Consider the following 15,568-nt stretch of genomic DNA (forward strand, 5'->3'; position numbering starts at 1 on the left):
TAAAGCGATATTCACATTAATGAAAATCTGATTATGTTGTGTATTTGTCTCTGCGTAATGAGGAGTTTGTCCTGCATAAAAGAGTTTTTAACCTTCACAAAAAGGAAAAAACACCCAGACTGTGGTTTTAAAAAGTTAAAAATTGGATTTTTAAAAGTGGGTTTAATTTACTGAAGAATGAAACACAAATTTGTTTATTCAGTGGTGGGAAATAAGCAAGGTAACAGATTTACTGCTTCAACAACATATGGACCAATCTTTCTTATATATATATTCATGTATGTAGGGTACTTTTACTTTTGGTACTTTAAGTATAATTTGGTATTAAAGTATCTTCTTAAACAGGGACTTCTAGGTAAAGGGTCAACATGCTTCCTTTCACAAAAGTACCTTACAAAAAGTACATTTGAAAGGTACTTTTTGTAATTACCTGAAAACTTTTACCAGCAGGGGGCAGCAGTTAACACATAGTGCTGCTGTTTTTTTAACTTTTAATATTTCCTTTGACCTCAACCCAAATTTCCTCAAGAGGAAATTGTGAAACAAAAATAATGATTTGTCTGGTTAACTCACTACACCATCTAGTGGTGCTAATTTGCATGGCATAAAAGTACAGCCTGACCCTAGTTCACCTTCAGTAGGTATCTCTTCAACACAGTACAAAGATGTTTTGGATATAAAGTCTATAAAGATATAAAGCAGCCGTTTTTCACATTCTTTGAGCTTTAAACACTTATGCAGCTTCTTTTTGAGTAATACACCCATATGGAGGCTCAGGGGGCCTGGAAATCATATCAAATATTCTCCACTTTTCTACAGTGTATTTATTTATTTATATTATTTCTGATCAAATATCCTGATTCAATGTTCTCATTATTTAAAACATGCGTATTTTAGAGATTTTAAAATTGAAATATAAGATTAACATCTTTTTTATTTTAGGACTTTAAAGCCTGCTGTGAGACATGCTGAAACCTATAAGGCCTCATTTTCAGATTAATGAATTCAAAGCCTTGTTAATTTTTAAGAATCTGCAGGGAGCCTGGTATTTAAACACACACTCACACACAGACACACACAGAAAACCAATGAGCATGACATTTCAGCGCGCAGGTCAGTGCTGTGCATCCTCACCCTTCCAGCTGCTGTGCGTATCCACGGAGACAGATGTCAGCAGAGGCAGCGGGCTGAGCGGTGACCGCCGAGGTCCAGAGCATCCCTCGTCCGCCTCACATCGGCAGACCACCCGAGGAGGAGCAGTGCCGCGACTCCACGATCTGGGTCAGAGTCATCCTGAGGAAGGACGCAGACATCACAGGCCCGCATGGATCCTAACATCCAGCCATAATCGCAGCATCCTCCTCCTCCGTCTGCAGCTGCTTCGGATGCAATGAATTCCACCGAGACTCAGACGGGAGCAAATCCATGAGGTTCTCTCATCCACGCTCGACGACGGCTCTCTGCTGCTGTATGAGAATCTAACTGCATCAAGCATCAGTGAAAGACTGCCTCCTCCTCTTCCTCCTCCTCCTCCTCTCCCTGCCTCTGCCTAATTCACTGCTTTATCGCTCTATTTCTGTCTTTCTCTAATGCTCACCCATATTTCCACTTCACTGCGCCCTCTTCCTCTCTCTCTCCCGCTCTTCCTCTCTATTTCTCAGCTGTGTCTCAGCGCTCCACTCAGCCTGTGCCCAGAGGATGTTGAACATGTGTTCAGGATGGGGGTTGGGGGACTGCTGACTTTATAGGTGGCACTCTTACTTCTCCCACTGATAGGTTAGGGAGGATGGCACCCTGCGCTAACTGTTTAAAGATAAAAATCAGAGCCTGGCCTCTCTTTTTTTTCCCCCATCTTTGTAAACGTTCCTATATTTGAAGCAAACACTTGCTTAGATGAGATTAACCATGAGGCTGAAGGAAATCTGTGGAAGGACAGCTCTGCAGGAATGAAATGAGAGGAGGGATGAGTGAGCCACAGTACTGCACGTTACAGAAGAGGAGCAGAGGGGAAAGGGAAGATGTGGGAGGCAGAATAAAAATGGACAAACAGTGGAAAGAGGGAGGGGGGAGGAGAAAAGAGAGCTTTGGAATATTTATAGAAGACTGAAGCGAAGAAATAAGCTCTATTTCTGTGCTGTGACACCCGGTTGCATCTCGGATGATACACTGTCAGGCTAAGGCAAATCAAAGGCATCCTATGGTGCCTCTGCAGCAGCGAGCAAAGAGAAATTCGCCTTTATTTTGAGCAGATTACACATTTCGTTCAGGCCTCAGTGGCAAAGCGTCTCTGATTCCGGGATCTGCAGAGGGAAGAGTGCTTAATCAAGGAAATGATGGCCTTGTGACAATCATGAGAGCCGTTAGACTGAGTCACAAAACAAGGTTAATGTGGGAGGGAGAAGAAGGGGGTGCACAAATATGAAATCCAAATAAAAATCCTTTCCCTGTTAACCGAGGAGGAATGAGTCAAAATGGATTCAGTGTTCCAGACACGTCACTCTGACTGCAAATTTAAAAACGTACGTTCATACGTCTGTGTGTGCGCGTGTGTGTGTGGAGAACAGGATACCTCTGGGCTTATGTTGTGACCTAGATAAGGCCTTGATGCTCCCAAGTCTGGCAGGCAGAGTGTATCTGAGTGTGTGTGTGTGTGTGTGTGGCATCCCATAGAGTAAATGCATGTGTGTCTAAATGCAGAAGAGAGAGAGAGATGAAACGAAGCTGCACGGCTGCGGTGCCCGTGTGACTAAGAGCCTCAGCTGGATGACATACAAAGAGGTGAGCGTTCACACAGCAAGAAAGCTAATCCAAACACACAGGGATACAAAAACTGCACGTCTTCGGCCTCTCGCTGCAACCGTACGTCACATCGAATGCAGAAAAACTGCAAAATTACACAACATAACGAAAGCATAGTAAACTCAAACACTGATGCCAAAGCTCGCCCCTCTCCGTGCAAGACTCAGTGAATCACCCCTCCTCCGTTTGGGCGTAAAGCTTAACAGCTTAGCACCCACTATGGATGTAGATTAGATTGTTACGGGCTCATAGATTTCCCTTCCATATGGCATAAATTTAAACACAATTAAACACTACTGAGGCTTTTTACCTCCATATAGCCAAGATTAATATAACCTAATGAACCAAACCCATACCCCCTTCACTCTATTACTCTGCAGCTATTCAGTGCATTATGTAAAAATGACAGGAATCATTTCGCCCCAGTTAATTCTTGACCTGTCCTCTGGCCAGATTTGTCATTAAAGGGTTAATCCCGTGCAGCAGGAGGTCTGAAAAATTTAACGAAAGGACAGAAAACTCGGCAGGCTTTAAACGGGCGCGGGACAAAAATAGCCGTTTCTCACACAGATGGCGACTCTCCCACAGAGTCACGCATGGCAGAAAAAATGATGGGAAAAGACTCATCAGCAGAGACTCATCAGTAAACACAAGCGTCCTATTTGCTCCAAACAGGAAATGACACACATGCATGTGGAGAGCGCTGTCTCCGATTTCACTCTGGAGAGCGACACGCTCAAAATGTCACCATTTTCACTCTTTGGCAAGTTCAGATACTCTGAACTAAATACTCCCAAAGCAGGAAGGCATTCAGAGGTCAGGTGTGTTATTCTACACAGACTCTTGGAAAAAAAAACCCCACCGAAAGTATAAAAATGGCAGTAACTCATAAACGGTTCAACACTCCTGTCAAACTCGTTGAATTAAAGTTCACAGTCTGCAGTTCAATCATATACTCTTTGGTTGATTTAAAATCTACTTATGAAATTACTTAATTGTATGTCTTCTTCTTCTTTTGGTGAATCCCTTTTAGGGGTCACTGCAGTATTCCTATCATACTCCTCTGATCCACCAACCATCCGCATGCCCTCCTTCACTACATCCATGAATCTTCTCTGAGGTTTTCGCCTTCTTCTCCTGCCTGGCAGCTCCATCCTCAGCATCCTTTGTCCAAACCATCTCAGCCTTGTCTCTCCAACTTTGTGTGTCGTCTGGCAATGTCACAGTCCACAGACACTAGTGACCTGTCCATCACCTCTGCAAAGAAGGAGCTCAGAGCACCCTCACCTTTGACCCTATCCGTCATTCCAACTCCACCGCACTCTATGCGAATTTGTGAAAAAAATACCAAAAGAAAAGCATCAACTGTTAAACTTTTTATTAAATGTGATGTTTTTAGTCTAAAGGTAATCACACAAACTCATCAGTCATCACTCAATGTTTCAGTTTCCCTCAGTGAGTTTATTTATTTTTTCACAGTTTTTCTAACTGACTTTTTTTCTCATTTATTTAACAGGCACCACAGCGAGGAGTCACAAAATAGTGACTCTGTAGGTCAAACTGGGAGGAGATGATGCACCAGAATGCCTCATGTATTATTAATAAAGTTTAGTGTATTGATGACATATCACAGTAGGGAGAGGAATATGATATATTGCTATATCAGGGGTTCGTCCTGCTATGGGGTAACACAGAGGTTCATAAATCTAAATCTGAGAAACTTGAAAGTGAAGACCTCCTGACTCAAACATTACTTCAAATAGAAAAACTATTGATGCTGTAAACTGTATTTGTGCAGCGGTAGAACATAAAGCACCAGCGGTGGTACCTGAGGGCTCAATAACAGTCAGTTTCCATGGTAACGGAGGCGGAATCTATCACAAATTATCGACTTTAGTTTTTGTTTTCACATGCGGATCCTGCGCTGCTCTTTCCAGAACTCGGCAATCCCCTGAGACAGAGCATACTCTGCTAGGCCCCTGCAATCACGGGGGGTGAACCCCACCAAGGCCGTGCCCTTCATGCTGACCCCCTGTCTCCCTGCCAGCTCAGCGACCCTCGCCGTGATGAGGGAAGCCGGAGCATGACAGTACGACTCGCCGCCGATGCTGAAAGACGGCCAGGGTTCACCTGCGGTGAGGTGATCTGGCAGGTTCCCCTTCACGCTTTCCACATTACAAGCGATTTCCACAGCGCCCTGGTGTGGTAGGGCCAGCACCTGCACCCCAGGCAGGCCTCCCAGCGTCGACTCCCTGATGGCTTTGGCGATGCTGCAGCCCAAAGAGACGTCCTGGGTGTCAATGGTGACATTGCAGTTCATGACGTAGGGACTGGCCCCGACACCTGCAGGAGATCAGACAATCGGAACTAAATGAGCTCCTTTAAATCAATAAAGACATTTTTTGCTGATTTTTATTAGTGAGACAAAACTTGCATAGCCATCCTCTTCCTTCTGAAGTCTTATTCACATTCAGAAACAGATTGTTCTACTAGTGCTCTGCAGTCCTCAGCCCTAAAGAATGGTCAGAGTGTTTCTGTGATGGCAGAAGCTGTACTGAAAGCTGACGAGGAATGGACACAGCACAGTCCCCCGTGTCAGACAGAGCACTGCCCAGTCTCACATACTGACTACATGTCTGTCAGGTGGTCTCAGGTGAGCCAGGACTAGTCTCTCCAGCTCTGTATCAGATGTGAAGTGAGGGCAACTGGCTGACAGTCATTTTTCTCAGATAGTGACGACTTCTTTGGTACACGAAGCTCACCGGATATTCTCCAGAACGCTATGAATCCTCGATCTCCTGCTCTGTTTGCTTCAGTTAAATTATTTTTTTCTTTACAAATCCAGCAGTGCTTATAATAGAGACTAAATGTTGCAAAGGCAACAACAGGATACCTCGGCTGTGTGAATCTGGTGCTTAACACCTTTTAGTTAGATTCAGAATGTGCTAATAGGTTCAGCGGCCTGACTTTTTTTTATCTGGTAACACGTCACTGCTATTTTTTTAGCTGTGTGAACTTTTCAGATTTTTCCTTTCAAAGGTCAGAATAGAGGAGGGAGACAGCCTGTGGTCAGACTAAGAAACAAACACAGACAAAGTCACCTGTGTTGTGTAATCACACCAAAGATACAATCTAACCTTCACTGCCTGCTACCTCTGGCTCACCTGTGAGACCGAATCGTTTCTGTGGCTGCGGCCCCACGTCGGCCCTGATCGCCCGCAGGTCCGGCGTCTTCTTGAACCAGCCCATCTCCTTCCTCCTGTGCGCCAGCCCTCGCTGTAAAGGGAAGTCCGCCCAGCCAAACAGGAAGGCGCTGGTGCCCTGGACCCTCTCAGTAAGTCCCTGAGCCACAGCTGAGCTCGAGCAAGAGCACAGACACATTTCAGCTGACTGGCATATGGAGCGCACGTCATCACGTGCACACAAATTCAGAAACACAAAGGTGCAAAGACCATGATGGACCAAAAGACACCTGCGGGAATGTAATTCAGACGGATGGAAAATACGGACACATGGGCCGCTTATTACATGCATGCATGAATACAGGGCTCGTTAGTGGGTTGGCCAATTACCATTTTTCAATCACACCACACAGATTAGCATACAGAGTGCAGTCTGCAGGCATGAGGGCAAAGTGTTGAGTTATTGCTCATTATCAGACAGACACATGGCTGCGAAGTCAGCTGGTAAACTGTAAAAGTAATCAACAGCACAAGAAAATAGAAAAGACGTCACATCATCAGCTACAAGCAGGTGAGACATGCTTGTAGAGACACGGTGGATGAGCTCATGACAGAAAATGTACTGAAGAATAATAAAAACTACATACACCCTGCTGAATATGTCTGTGAACACACACTGAGAATTTATTTTAAGTCACACGTGATATCTGTCTAAAGAACTAAAAATAAATTACGAGCACTGACAGCCAGTGAGGATTTAAAATATAGCTGTGATTCCCAACCAGGGGTACATGTTAGATAGTATTTTAGGGTTATGTGGGAAGTTGTGTTCAACTAATCTTAAAAAAATGCAATAACAAGTAGCTCTTAAAAGATTTTACTGGAAAAGTTAGCTGTAAATTAAAGTAATACATAAGCAGTAGCAACAGGGTAAATCAAATATATAAATGATTTAAATAGGTAGATAAATAAATAGTTAAATAATGACTGGAAAGAAAGGGAGAAGGCTTGAATTTATAAAATAACAACTAAACCTTTGAGAAGTTTTCATATAATAAACAAATTCAAATTATAAACAAATATACTGGATAACTGTTGAAATAGCTTACCTGGCTAACAGCTTACCTGGCTAACAGTATGGAAACCTTTTTTTAGCTAAACCACTAGCTAAAAAAGCAAGGCTAGCAGTTAAAGTCATTAGCCAAAAATGTGCTGTCTGCAAATAATTGGAATCGCTTTTTAAAATTATAATGAAGGGCGGAAATATCCAACTAAAGTATCGCTAACAGTTTGTTGAAACAGTAAGCTAAAAGTGTAGATTAACTTTTGAAATAGCTAAATAAAAATTAGGTTAAAGGGCTAGCAGTTGAAAATGTCGTCTTAAAATGTATACTAACAAATAAAATTGTAAGCTTACCATGACAGGCAAATGTTTTAAATGGCTAATAATTATGAATAAAAAGTTTTAAATACTTAGCTAAAAGAATACCAAGCTAACAGTTGAAATTATTAGCTAAAAACATAATTAAATGATGTTAGCTAAACATAAATATTTGAAACTACAAGCTTACTACAAGTATGGATAGCAATTAAAAACATACGATAAAAGTATGGATTAATTGAAACAGCAAAACAAAAACTATGAATGAAAGTAGGGTTAGCAGTTGAATATTAAAGGGTTAATAAACACAGGAATTATTAGCTAAAAGTATGAGTAGTAGCGGAAATTTTTAGGGGGAAATAACAGAGAAACTCAAAAGGTTAGTCAAACAATAATTAGTTTGAATGAACACTTCATTCGATGGCGGGGTATTTAAGGAGGGTACTGTGATTTTAGGGCTACATTAACACTGTAAAACACATACCGAGTGCCTCTTTAGTACAGTCCTCTGCCCTCACCTCCTCCCCCAGTGGGTAGATGGGTATGAGGTCAACAGCGCCCATGCATGGATGGACTCCTGTATGAGTTTGCATGTCAATCAACCCGCACGCCTTCTCACACGCACACAGGATCGCCTCCCCTGGAAAACATTAAAAAACACCACCAAATAAAAGCTGCAAACTTTGACTGCTTTCACTGTTAGACTGTCGTGTTTCGGACCAGTGTTTCTCTGTGATCCTTGTTAAAAAAAGGTTCTTACTGTTTTTTTTGTATATGTCTTTAAATCCCTCACAAAGCTTATTAAAGGATTGGAAGCTGGAGCTGAACCCAATCTTCCATCTCTCAGGAGCAAGAGAGTGAATATGGAACATGTTAGAAGAACAAATATAAGGAGTACTTACTGATCGAGTCGATGCTGGCCACAATAGTGATGACAGAGCGGTTGTAGTCATAATCATTAAAGATGTTTAACACTGTGGTCCCCTCATGCCTCACACCTGAAGCACAATAAAGACAATACATGTGAATAAATGTCTAATAACAGGTTATATTTTACAGGTAAAGGGCAAATTTAGTGCTTAGAGTAGGGTGGTTATCTGATTATCATCTGGCGCCATCATGGATGACATAACTGCGTGCAGTCAGTGATTTTACAGCTAAGAGTTGGGTTTATATAGTGGCTTACCCTTCAAACTGAGGCTGTAAGTAGTTTACCAGCAGTTAGCTCGTGTTGAAATCCAAACTTTCTTTTCACTGGTACCTTGAACTCACCTTCAGTGTTGTACAAAGCTGCCTTGGCCACCGTCTCCACCAGATCCTTCCTGCGAGCTTCAGAAACATTGAGGAGACACGCCACCAGTCTCCTGCCCAAAGAGCTCGTGGCCATGCTTTATCAGGTAAGCAGAACTGGGAAAGTAGAAATGCAGCCACTCATTAGATGAAAATTTGAATGTGTAACCAATAAAATACAATCATGGGAAAAAGAAAGTCCATATTCTTTCAATTCCAAGGGTTCATATATGAGAACATTTTAAAACTCCTTAACATTATTTACCAGTTTCAGATGACCAACTGTATCTGTCAGACAGATGGCCTCACTTTTCACTCTAGATTACTTTGGTATACAAAATAGTTCATGGTCAACTCAGGCCAACCCTCCACCACTGTGCTTGACAGTTGGTATGACGTATGATCAACACTTCTGCCCTTAAACGTTTTTTTTTTCTTTGTTTGTTTTTATAATTTAAGTCCCCCAAAATAGTAAGTTTAAAAATTCCACAGTTTTCCAATAAAGGTACTTTTTGTACTTACATGCTGTACCATGTTGTGGTACAAACTGTTAGTACATGAAAAAATGATTAGTCCCAGCTGAGCAATTCACAAAAAATTATCTTTAAGCTAAAAATGGCTGCATTAGTTACATAAAATCTGTAATTATCCCAGCATGTATCAAAGCACCAGGTGACATTTTCCCCATGTTTTTGCTGTTGCACCCACTTCTTTGAGCTCATTCCTGTGAGAAGTTCAGGAAATACTGTTTTTATTTCAACTGTTTCAACTAGTACAGTTCAGAGAGCTGCATCTTCATCCCATCAAAAAATAAAGCAGTGACATAATACTTTTGACTTTTAATGCAATTCTAGGTGTAACATGGATAGTCAAGCAGCAACAGAATAAGTACATGGGCTATGAAAGGTTCTCCAGTAAATATAAGCTGCAGCACAGTGTGTTTAAAAGCTTAAGTTACCTTTCAGCAGATGAATGGAACTCTTCTTATGTGCAGAATGACCTGATAGATTAGTTTAAATGGTTAATTATCAGTCATATAATTATTCAGTGCAGCTTATGGGAATTATTAAACCGAGTGGTGGTGCAATGGTTTATCCATTGTGTCTGCACATCTGTTTGCACAGCTGTAGAACATGTACAAAGTCCAGCATGGTGTAAACTATTTTGCTGTGTTATGCAGGCGGAACCAAACATGTCAGTGGCACACTTGGAGTATGTGCAGCGTTTATAAGGAAAAAGGGCAATATAAACTGATTTCTGCGGAAAAACACTCTCTTTGCACTCACTTTAGCGCAGCCGCTGGGAACCCACTCACGTCAAGATCCACGGAAAGGTAAACACGTTCATTTTATGTGTTCAGCTAAACTTTGGAAGTCTCAGCACAAGATGGTTCCACCCCGATCCCAACCATAGACACTTTGAGATGTGTTTATGTGTGTGCAGTCCTCGTGTTTATTTTTTAAATATTGGGGTGTAAATATTTTTTCTGGACATGCCGTTACCTACTTATAATTTTTGGAAAATAATACAAATTGCATAAAATTATGAAAACATTCGAGAATTTTTTTAATTAGTGGTTTAATCAGTTCAATTTTAATGTTTGTTTTATATGTATAAATCTCCTCGGTTCACATCGATGACAGTTCACGTTGCTCAGCACAAACGTGTTGTTTTTACGATCGTTTTGTTCTTCTCTTCGCGTCGTTAAACGGCGCGGACGAAAACGGAAATACAAAGGAGGGACTCATCCGATTCCTACCGACGAGAAAACAGAACACATGCGCAGTAGCGCGTACGTTTCCTGTCACTGCAGTCGTTTGTTATTTCGGTGCGTTTGTTTTTGATAAACAGCGCCTCTTTGTGGACAAAAGGAGACTCTAAAACTGTGACAGTGAAGTAAATCTTGGACGTTTATTCCGCAGGTGTCATAATGTGAGGCGGACAGCGGTTGTAGACGCCGTGTAGTTTGTGTATAATAAGGCTGTGTGGCCCGGTTTGGCGCTAGCTGCTGATAATGTGATGCTAACTGACAGCAGCATGGAGCGAGTGCGCGGATGAGGAAAAACGCCTGCTCATTTTCTTATTTTAGAGTCCATGCTAGCCGAACGAGCAGCAGTACTGGGCCTGACTTTAATAACTGCAGCCAAAGCGATGACGACGTCACCCTCCGAGCTCCGGGGGCTGCACGCCTCGGCAAGCCGGGATGCGCTGTCGGGAACCTCGCTGCAGAAGCTGCAGAGGCTGCCCGCGGTGCCCGGGAACCTCCCCAACCGAGTGAACGACCTGCTGCTCCTGCGGCCTGACCCGGAGGAGCATGAGAAGAGCAACAACCGGCACGTGGTGTTTTTCCACGGGGATATTCAGGTGAGAGTGATGGAGAAGGTCTCAGGTGGACATGGCTACCATGGCGAAATGAGTCACTTAATACGATTACTGTGTGTTTAATGTTGGAATCAGTCAATTATTTCTTTATTTGTTTAATGAAAGAATAAACCAAATAAAAATGTGGGGAGGCCAGTCCATGGCTGATAGTGCTCCATTGGTGTGTGATTCTGTCGAGGTATGATTTTACTGCCTCTGCAGGGTGTTTTGGATCATTGTCATGCTGAAAAATGAAGCTGTTGCCAATCAGACCCTTTCCCCATGGTATTTCATGGAGCATCAAAATCTGACAGTTCACTTTTGCCAAGATCTCCAACACCACAGAGCCTCCACTTTGTTTTACAGATAGACGCTCACTGTGCTAACTCTCTCCTGATCTCTTCCGTACACACTGATGATGATTCGAACCAAATATTAGGACTTATCACTCCATCAGACCTGTTGCCACTGATTTCCACTGGTTTGGCATACTTTAGCCTTTCCTTCCACTGAGACATTTATGATGCGGCTTCAGGCTTTATTGCCCTGAAAATGGTCAGGAAAAAGGACAGGGCTCAGCCGCGCTGCTCTTGTTCTGAGGTCATGTAGGACCTCTATTTTGTAAAAAGCAGTTGTAAAACTTCTCGTTTCTGTCTGTTCAGAACTTCCAGGAGGAGATGGCTCTGCAGCCTGAGGGTGCCCAGTGGCTCTCCTGGAGCCTGGAGCAGGTCGCCTTCACTCTGGGCCGTCGTTTCCCTGACAGACACGTGTGGGTGGTGAGAGCTTCGCGCATGTACCTGCACAAGTTCAGCTGCTACCAGAACTTCGTGGAGAGCAACATGTTCGGAGCTCCAGAGCACTCGCCATACTCTGCTGACTCCGGAGCGTTTCACCACCTCAGGTTTGTCACTGGAGCTCATTTTGTCTTATTGGGATATTATTTAACTTGATTACTTTGGCAAAATTTTATCCGGCCTGTATATCAGTTAAAAATAAATTGATAGAGGTGTAGAGGCTTAAAAAAACCATCTGCAAGCTAAATCATCTAGCTCACAGAGAATGCCACAGAAAAGGGCAATTTAATGGTGAACGCGTTTCCATCTCTTTAGACCACCCTATGTCTTTTCCCAGTTTTCTAAATTTTATGTTTTTGGAAAACATGACCAGGTCAAAAAAAGGTGTGAAGGACAAGAAAATGCCACTGTAATTCTTCTAGATGATTTTGATCTTTTCTCTGAGTCTGAGCAGCGTTTCTGACCACAGGGCCCTGCTGAGCCACGGCATGGTGCGAGCCAGCCTGCCAGACCCGCTCAAACCACAAGGCGGCGCTGACAGCATCCCCTCAGGCTTCTCCCTGACCCTGGTGGGCTTCAGCAAAGGCTGCGTGGTCCTGAACCAGATGGTGTACGAGTTGCCCGGGGCCCGTGCTGACCCGCAGATGTCGCCCTTCGTTAAGCACATCTCTGACATGTTCTGGCTGGACGGCGGCCACCCGGGGGGCAGTGAGACCTGGGTGACGGACAAGCAGGTCCTTAAGGAGCTGGCCGCCAGCGGCGTGTCGATCCATGCCCACGTGACCCCTTACGAGGTGTGTGACCCGATGCGGGCCTGGGTGGGCCGCGAGCACGGACACTTCATCAAAACTCTGGAGGAGTTCGGGGCGTGTCCAAGCAAGAAGCTGCACTTCAAGGACGAGCCGCCCTCCATCGAGAACCACTTCAGGGTCATCCAGGAGTTTTGAGCGCTTTACGTGATCTGTGTGTCTTATTGCTGGTCTTATCTCAAACCTTCAGATTTAAGGGCTCAGATGAGTCGGATGCTGGTTTGTTAAACGCGCCAACCCTGAGGTGGGACGAGCTTTTCTCTGCTCCTCTGTTCTGCACTGTCTTCCTCTGAAAGTCCTTCAGGCTAAATGAAAGCTTTTCCATTTGCTCAGACTTTATGTTGCTGCCGAGCTGCTGGTTAATATCCGGTTAGTTTCTCTAACTCAACTTGTTTGCGTGTTTAGCTGCAGCAGAGAAGCTTCTTACATTCTTTCTATACCTGCACTAGCGTTGAGCTAATTTTAGACACATGAATGTTTAAGAATCCAGGCTCCCCTCTGAGTCTGGGTGGACGTCATCAGTGGGAATATCTGCTGATTGTGTTTTAACTGTAATGAAATAATAAGCAGACACTTAAAGTGTTTGAGTTCATTCCTTCAGTTTGATGCTGATGGTGGATTTCCACCAATGACGAGTCAGAAAAAGGACAAAAAAGCAGTTTAGATTTATATTTTTAAGATAAGACACTGCAGGCTAACAGAACTGTTCACTTTTTGAAGCCATTGAAGTTCCAAAAACTGACTTAAAAATAAAAAAAAGTCTTAATTAAGATTAATTATCTTGAAACGAGTTATGTGTGTAAATCGCAGACTGTTTAAAAAAAAAAAAGTGCCTGCAGCGTCTCCTCTTAAATCGCTGCAGTACGTTTTTATTCCGACACACAGTCACTTCAAGGTGTGTTCACTACATATTCTGGAGCCGTCACATTTCACATGGTCTTCATCAGCACAGGATGTTCTGCTGATGAAGACCATGGGGCTCATAGGTCAGCTCTGTCATCACGTTTGGAAATCAACTTTTAAACTCGGTATAACTATAAGAACAACCAAAAACTTTCACATTTCACTGTAAATGTTTTTAAAATATCAGATTTTGTTTTCATGGAGGAAAAAAAATGTCCATCTGCACAGATTTGTTTTTGTTTTCAGTAAAATGCAATAATAAGAAGGTACACTCAGGTGCTTTAGTATTTGGGCAGTGGTGCAGTTTTAGTTTTTTGCTTTGATTAAATGTGAATCACACCATGTGATTAATCTGTAGATGACAGTTGGGTGCTTCTCCTCTGGCCTGAATTGCTTTGGGTGAGCTGTACAGATGTCTGCCTTCTTTTAAATATTATGGAACTCGATACTCACCTATCATATTTTTGAATCTTTGAGTAGGTGGGTCGTGACTCCTCTTCTCAGAGAGCGTGTGTGGGAGTTCTCCAGACCAGTCTACATGTGTTTTGTGGACTGGGAAAGTTTGGCTGGGGTGACCTGTAGGGGGTGTCCCTGGACTCCGGGCTATCAGGCACACTGTTAAAAGCACTTTGGTGCCTGTGCTGCAGCGAGAGCTTGGTTCACTTCTCCATCAATAAGCCAGACTCCCTCAGGGTTGACCTTTGACACTGATTCTGTTTACAGCGTTCATGAATAGAATATCAAAACAGAGGCTGTGGGGTTTGGTGATGTGGATGCTGTACTGATCTGTTTTTTGTGAAGAGCGAGCTGATGATCTACACCTACATCCACAAGCTGTGGATGCTGACTGAAAGGGATCCAGGACACCAGAGGTGGAAATGAGCTTCCTCTGAAGGCTTTGGGCTTTCAGGGGTGTCTGAGTAGAGCAGCTGCTTTGCCGCATTTAAAGGCATTGGTTGAGGTGTCATGGATGTCCTGGATAACTTTGAGACCCATGACTGCTTGGATAGATCATGTCTGCTGGCTTGGGTGGGACAACGAGGATCTGCGGCCTTGGGGTCTCCGTTTAGGTCACTGCTTCTGTGACTTAGACCCAAAGAACGGGTAGAAACTGGATGAGTCTAATTAGCGGAAACAGATGTTGCTGTTGGTTGTTTCAAACACTAGAAGGCGAGTGCCATCTAGTTCTGTAGATATTTAGGTGAAGGTGGACATCTTTACAGCTAATATCTCCAAAACCATCTATGGACCCCCTGTCCAGATACTTTTGGACCTGAATGTATCTCATGCTGGCAGATGTGATGTGTTTTTATGACACTAGGTGGAGAGAAGGACAAAAAAAATCTATAAACCTGCTTGCTGTGTCCAATTAATGAAGTGGATTATTCCTGTAGGACTTCTGGTAGCTGGCAGGGCAGCATGCACTGTACATCCATCTGTATGATCTCTGTATGAGCTTAAATAGCATCTTTGCACTTTGCTGATGGCTGCGAGTCGTTCTGCTGAATGTAACTTCAGATGCATTCCATTGTGTTTACTACTCGCTGTATGTTGTGCTGTTTAAAAAAACCCAGAGAGCCCAAAGGAAGAGTGGATTTGACCTTTTATTAAAGGAGATCTATTCGGCTCAGCTCTGATTGGTTTTGTTCTTAGACTCTGTACCGCTGTATGAATCAGTTAAAATAATCTTTATTTATGTTGCATGGTGTCAAAATGTCATAAAGTGGCTGTAACACTCAAAGAAACTTACTGTCTGGACTATCTCATTAGCAGGACGTCCACACTGTGGGAGTTCTTGAAGCAAATCAATGAAGTATGTAAATATTAAAATACAAAGCTGAAACAATTCTTCTAACATGGAACAAAGGTCATCAGTTTTTGTAGTTCCAAGTACCCAACAAAAATCCCTGGGAGGGTTGCTTGAGGAAGAGTATTTAGGAACCTCTGCCAACTCAGATATGCGATTGTCCCATTGTGGTGACCTTTGAACTGAAAGAAGCTCTTAAGGTACTTTGAGCTGATCCATTATGTTTAACAAGGCTTGGGACT

The 15,568-nt window shown here is 43.1% G+C and overlaps 3 protein-coding genes across 8 annotated transcripts in view; 1 reads left to right on the plus strand and 2 right to left on the minus strand.

The window, feature by feature from the left end:
- Positions 1–2,370, minus strand: part of LOC102081047 (nck-associated protein 5) — a 104,463-nt gene extending 102,093 nt beyond the window's left edge. For 2 of the 4 annotated variants that reach the window (XM_025903604.1, XM_025903602.1), the window contains exon 1: positions 1,135–2,370. The gene's annotated coding sequence lies outside the window, so the exon portion shown is untranslated. The remainder of the gene's footprint in view (positions 1–1,134) is intronic. The other 2 variants (XM_005463336.4, XM_025903605.1) reach the window with 2 other exon arrangements.
- Positions 2,371–4,162: 1,792 nt separating this feature from the next.
- Positions 4,163–10,119, minus strand: ftcdnl1 (formiminotransferase cyclodeaminase N-terminal like 1). 2 transcript variants are annotated; one of them, XM_005463334.3, is made up of 7 exons: positions 9,939–10,119; positions 9,611–9,652; positions 8,635–8,769; positions 8,265–8,360; positions 7,847–8,002; positions 5,964–6,152; positions 4,163–5,142 (listed from the first exon to the last, which is right to left on the minus strand). In XM_005463334.3, exons 3-7 carry the CDS (start codon positions 8,747–8,749, stop codon positions 4,706–4,708), a joined length of 993 nt encoding a protein of 330 aa, XP_005463391.1. In that variant the 5' UTR covers positions 8,750–8,769; positions 9,611–9,652; positions 9,939–10,119; the 3' UTR covers positions 4,163–4,705. The 2 variants fall into 2 exon arrangements, with proteins under 2 accessions (XP_005463391.1, XP_003458425.1); XM_003458377.4 differs by lacking the exon at positions 9,611–9,652.
- lg16h2orf69 (linkage group 16 C2orf69 homolog) lies at positions 9,807–14,781 on the plus strand. 2 transcript variants are annotated; one of them, XM_005463335.4, is made up of 4 exons: positions 9,807–9,985; positions 10,742–11,016; positions 11,676–11,914; positions 12,277–14,781. In XM_005463335.4, the coding sequence occupies exons 2-4, from the start codon at positions 10,747–10,749 to the stop codon at positions 12,752–12,754; spliced, it is 987 nt and encodes a 328-aa protein (XP_005463392.1). In that variant the 5' UTR covers positions 9,807–9,985; positions 10,742–10,746; the 3' UTR covers positions 12,755–14,781. The 2 variants fall into 2 exon arrangements, with proteins under 2 accessions (XP_005463392.1, XP_003458424.2); XM_003458376.5 differs by lacking the exon at positions 9,807–9,985 and having other exon boundaries at positions 10,511–11,016.
- Positions 14,782–15,568: the final 787 nt, after the last annotated feature.

The sequence above is a fragment of the Oreochromis niloticus genome, linkage group LG16 (assembly GCF_001858045.2).
Source record: "Oreochromis niloticus isolate F11D_XX linkage group LG16, O_niloticus_UMD_NMBU, whole genome shotgun sequence".
NCBI lineage: Eukaryota > Metazoa > Chordata > Actinopteri > Cichliformes > Cichlidae > Oreochromis > Oreochromis niloticus.

What these genes read in the sequence shown, in the direction of transcription:
- ftcdnl1 (XM_003458377.4), bottom strand. Translation starts at nt 8,749, where the DNA reads ATGGCCACGAGCTCTTTGGGCAGGAGACTGGTGGCGTGTCTCCTCAAT. An exon ending in AGCTTTGTACAACACTGAAG is followed by an intron (nt 8,361 to 8,634) that starts GTGAGTTCAAGG and finishes ATTGTGCTTCAG; the next exon opens with GTGTGAGGCATGAGGGGACC. An exon ending in GAAACGATTCGGTCTCACAG is followed by an intron (nt 5,143 to 5,963) that starts GTGAGCCAGAGG and finishes GATCTCCTGCAG; the next exon opens with GTGTCGGGGCCAGTCCCTAC.
- lg16h2orf69 (XM_005463335.4), top strand. Translation starts at nt 10,747, where the DNA reads ATGCTAGCCGAACGAGCAGCAGTACTGGGCCTGACTTTAATAACTGCA. An exon ending in TTTTCCACGGGGATATTCAG is followed by an intron (nt 11,017 to 11,675) that starts GTGAGAGTGATG and finishes CTGTCTGTTCAG; the next exon opens with AACTTCCAGGAGGAGATGGC. An exon ending in GGAGCGTTTCACCACCTCAG is followed by an intron (nt 11,915 to 12,276) that starts GTTTGTCACTGG and finishes TTCTGACCACAG; the next exon opens with GGCCCTGCTGAGCCACGGCA.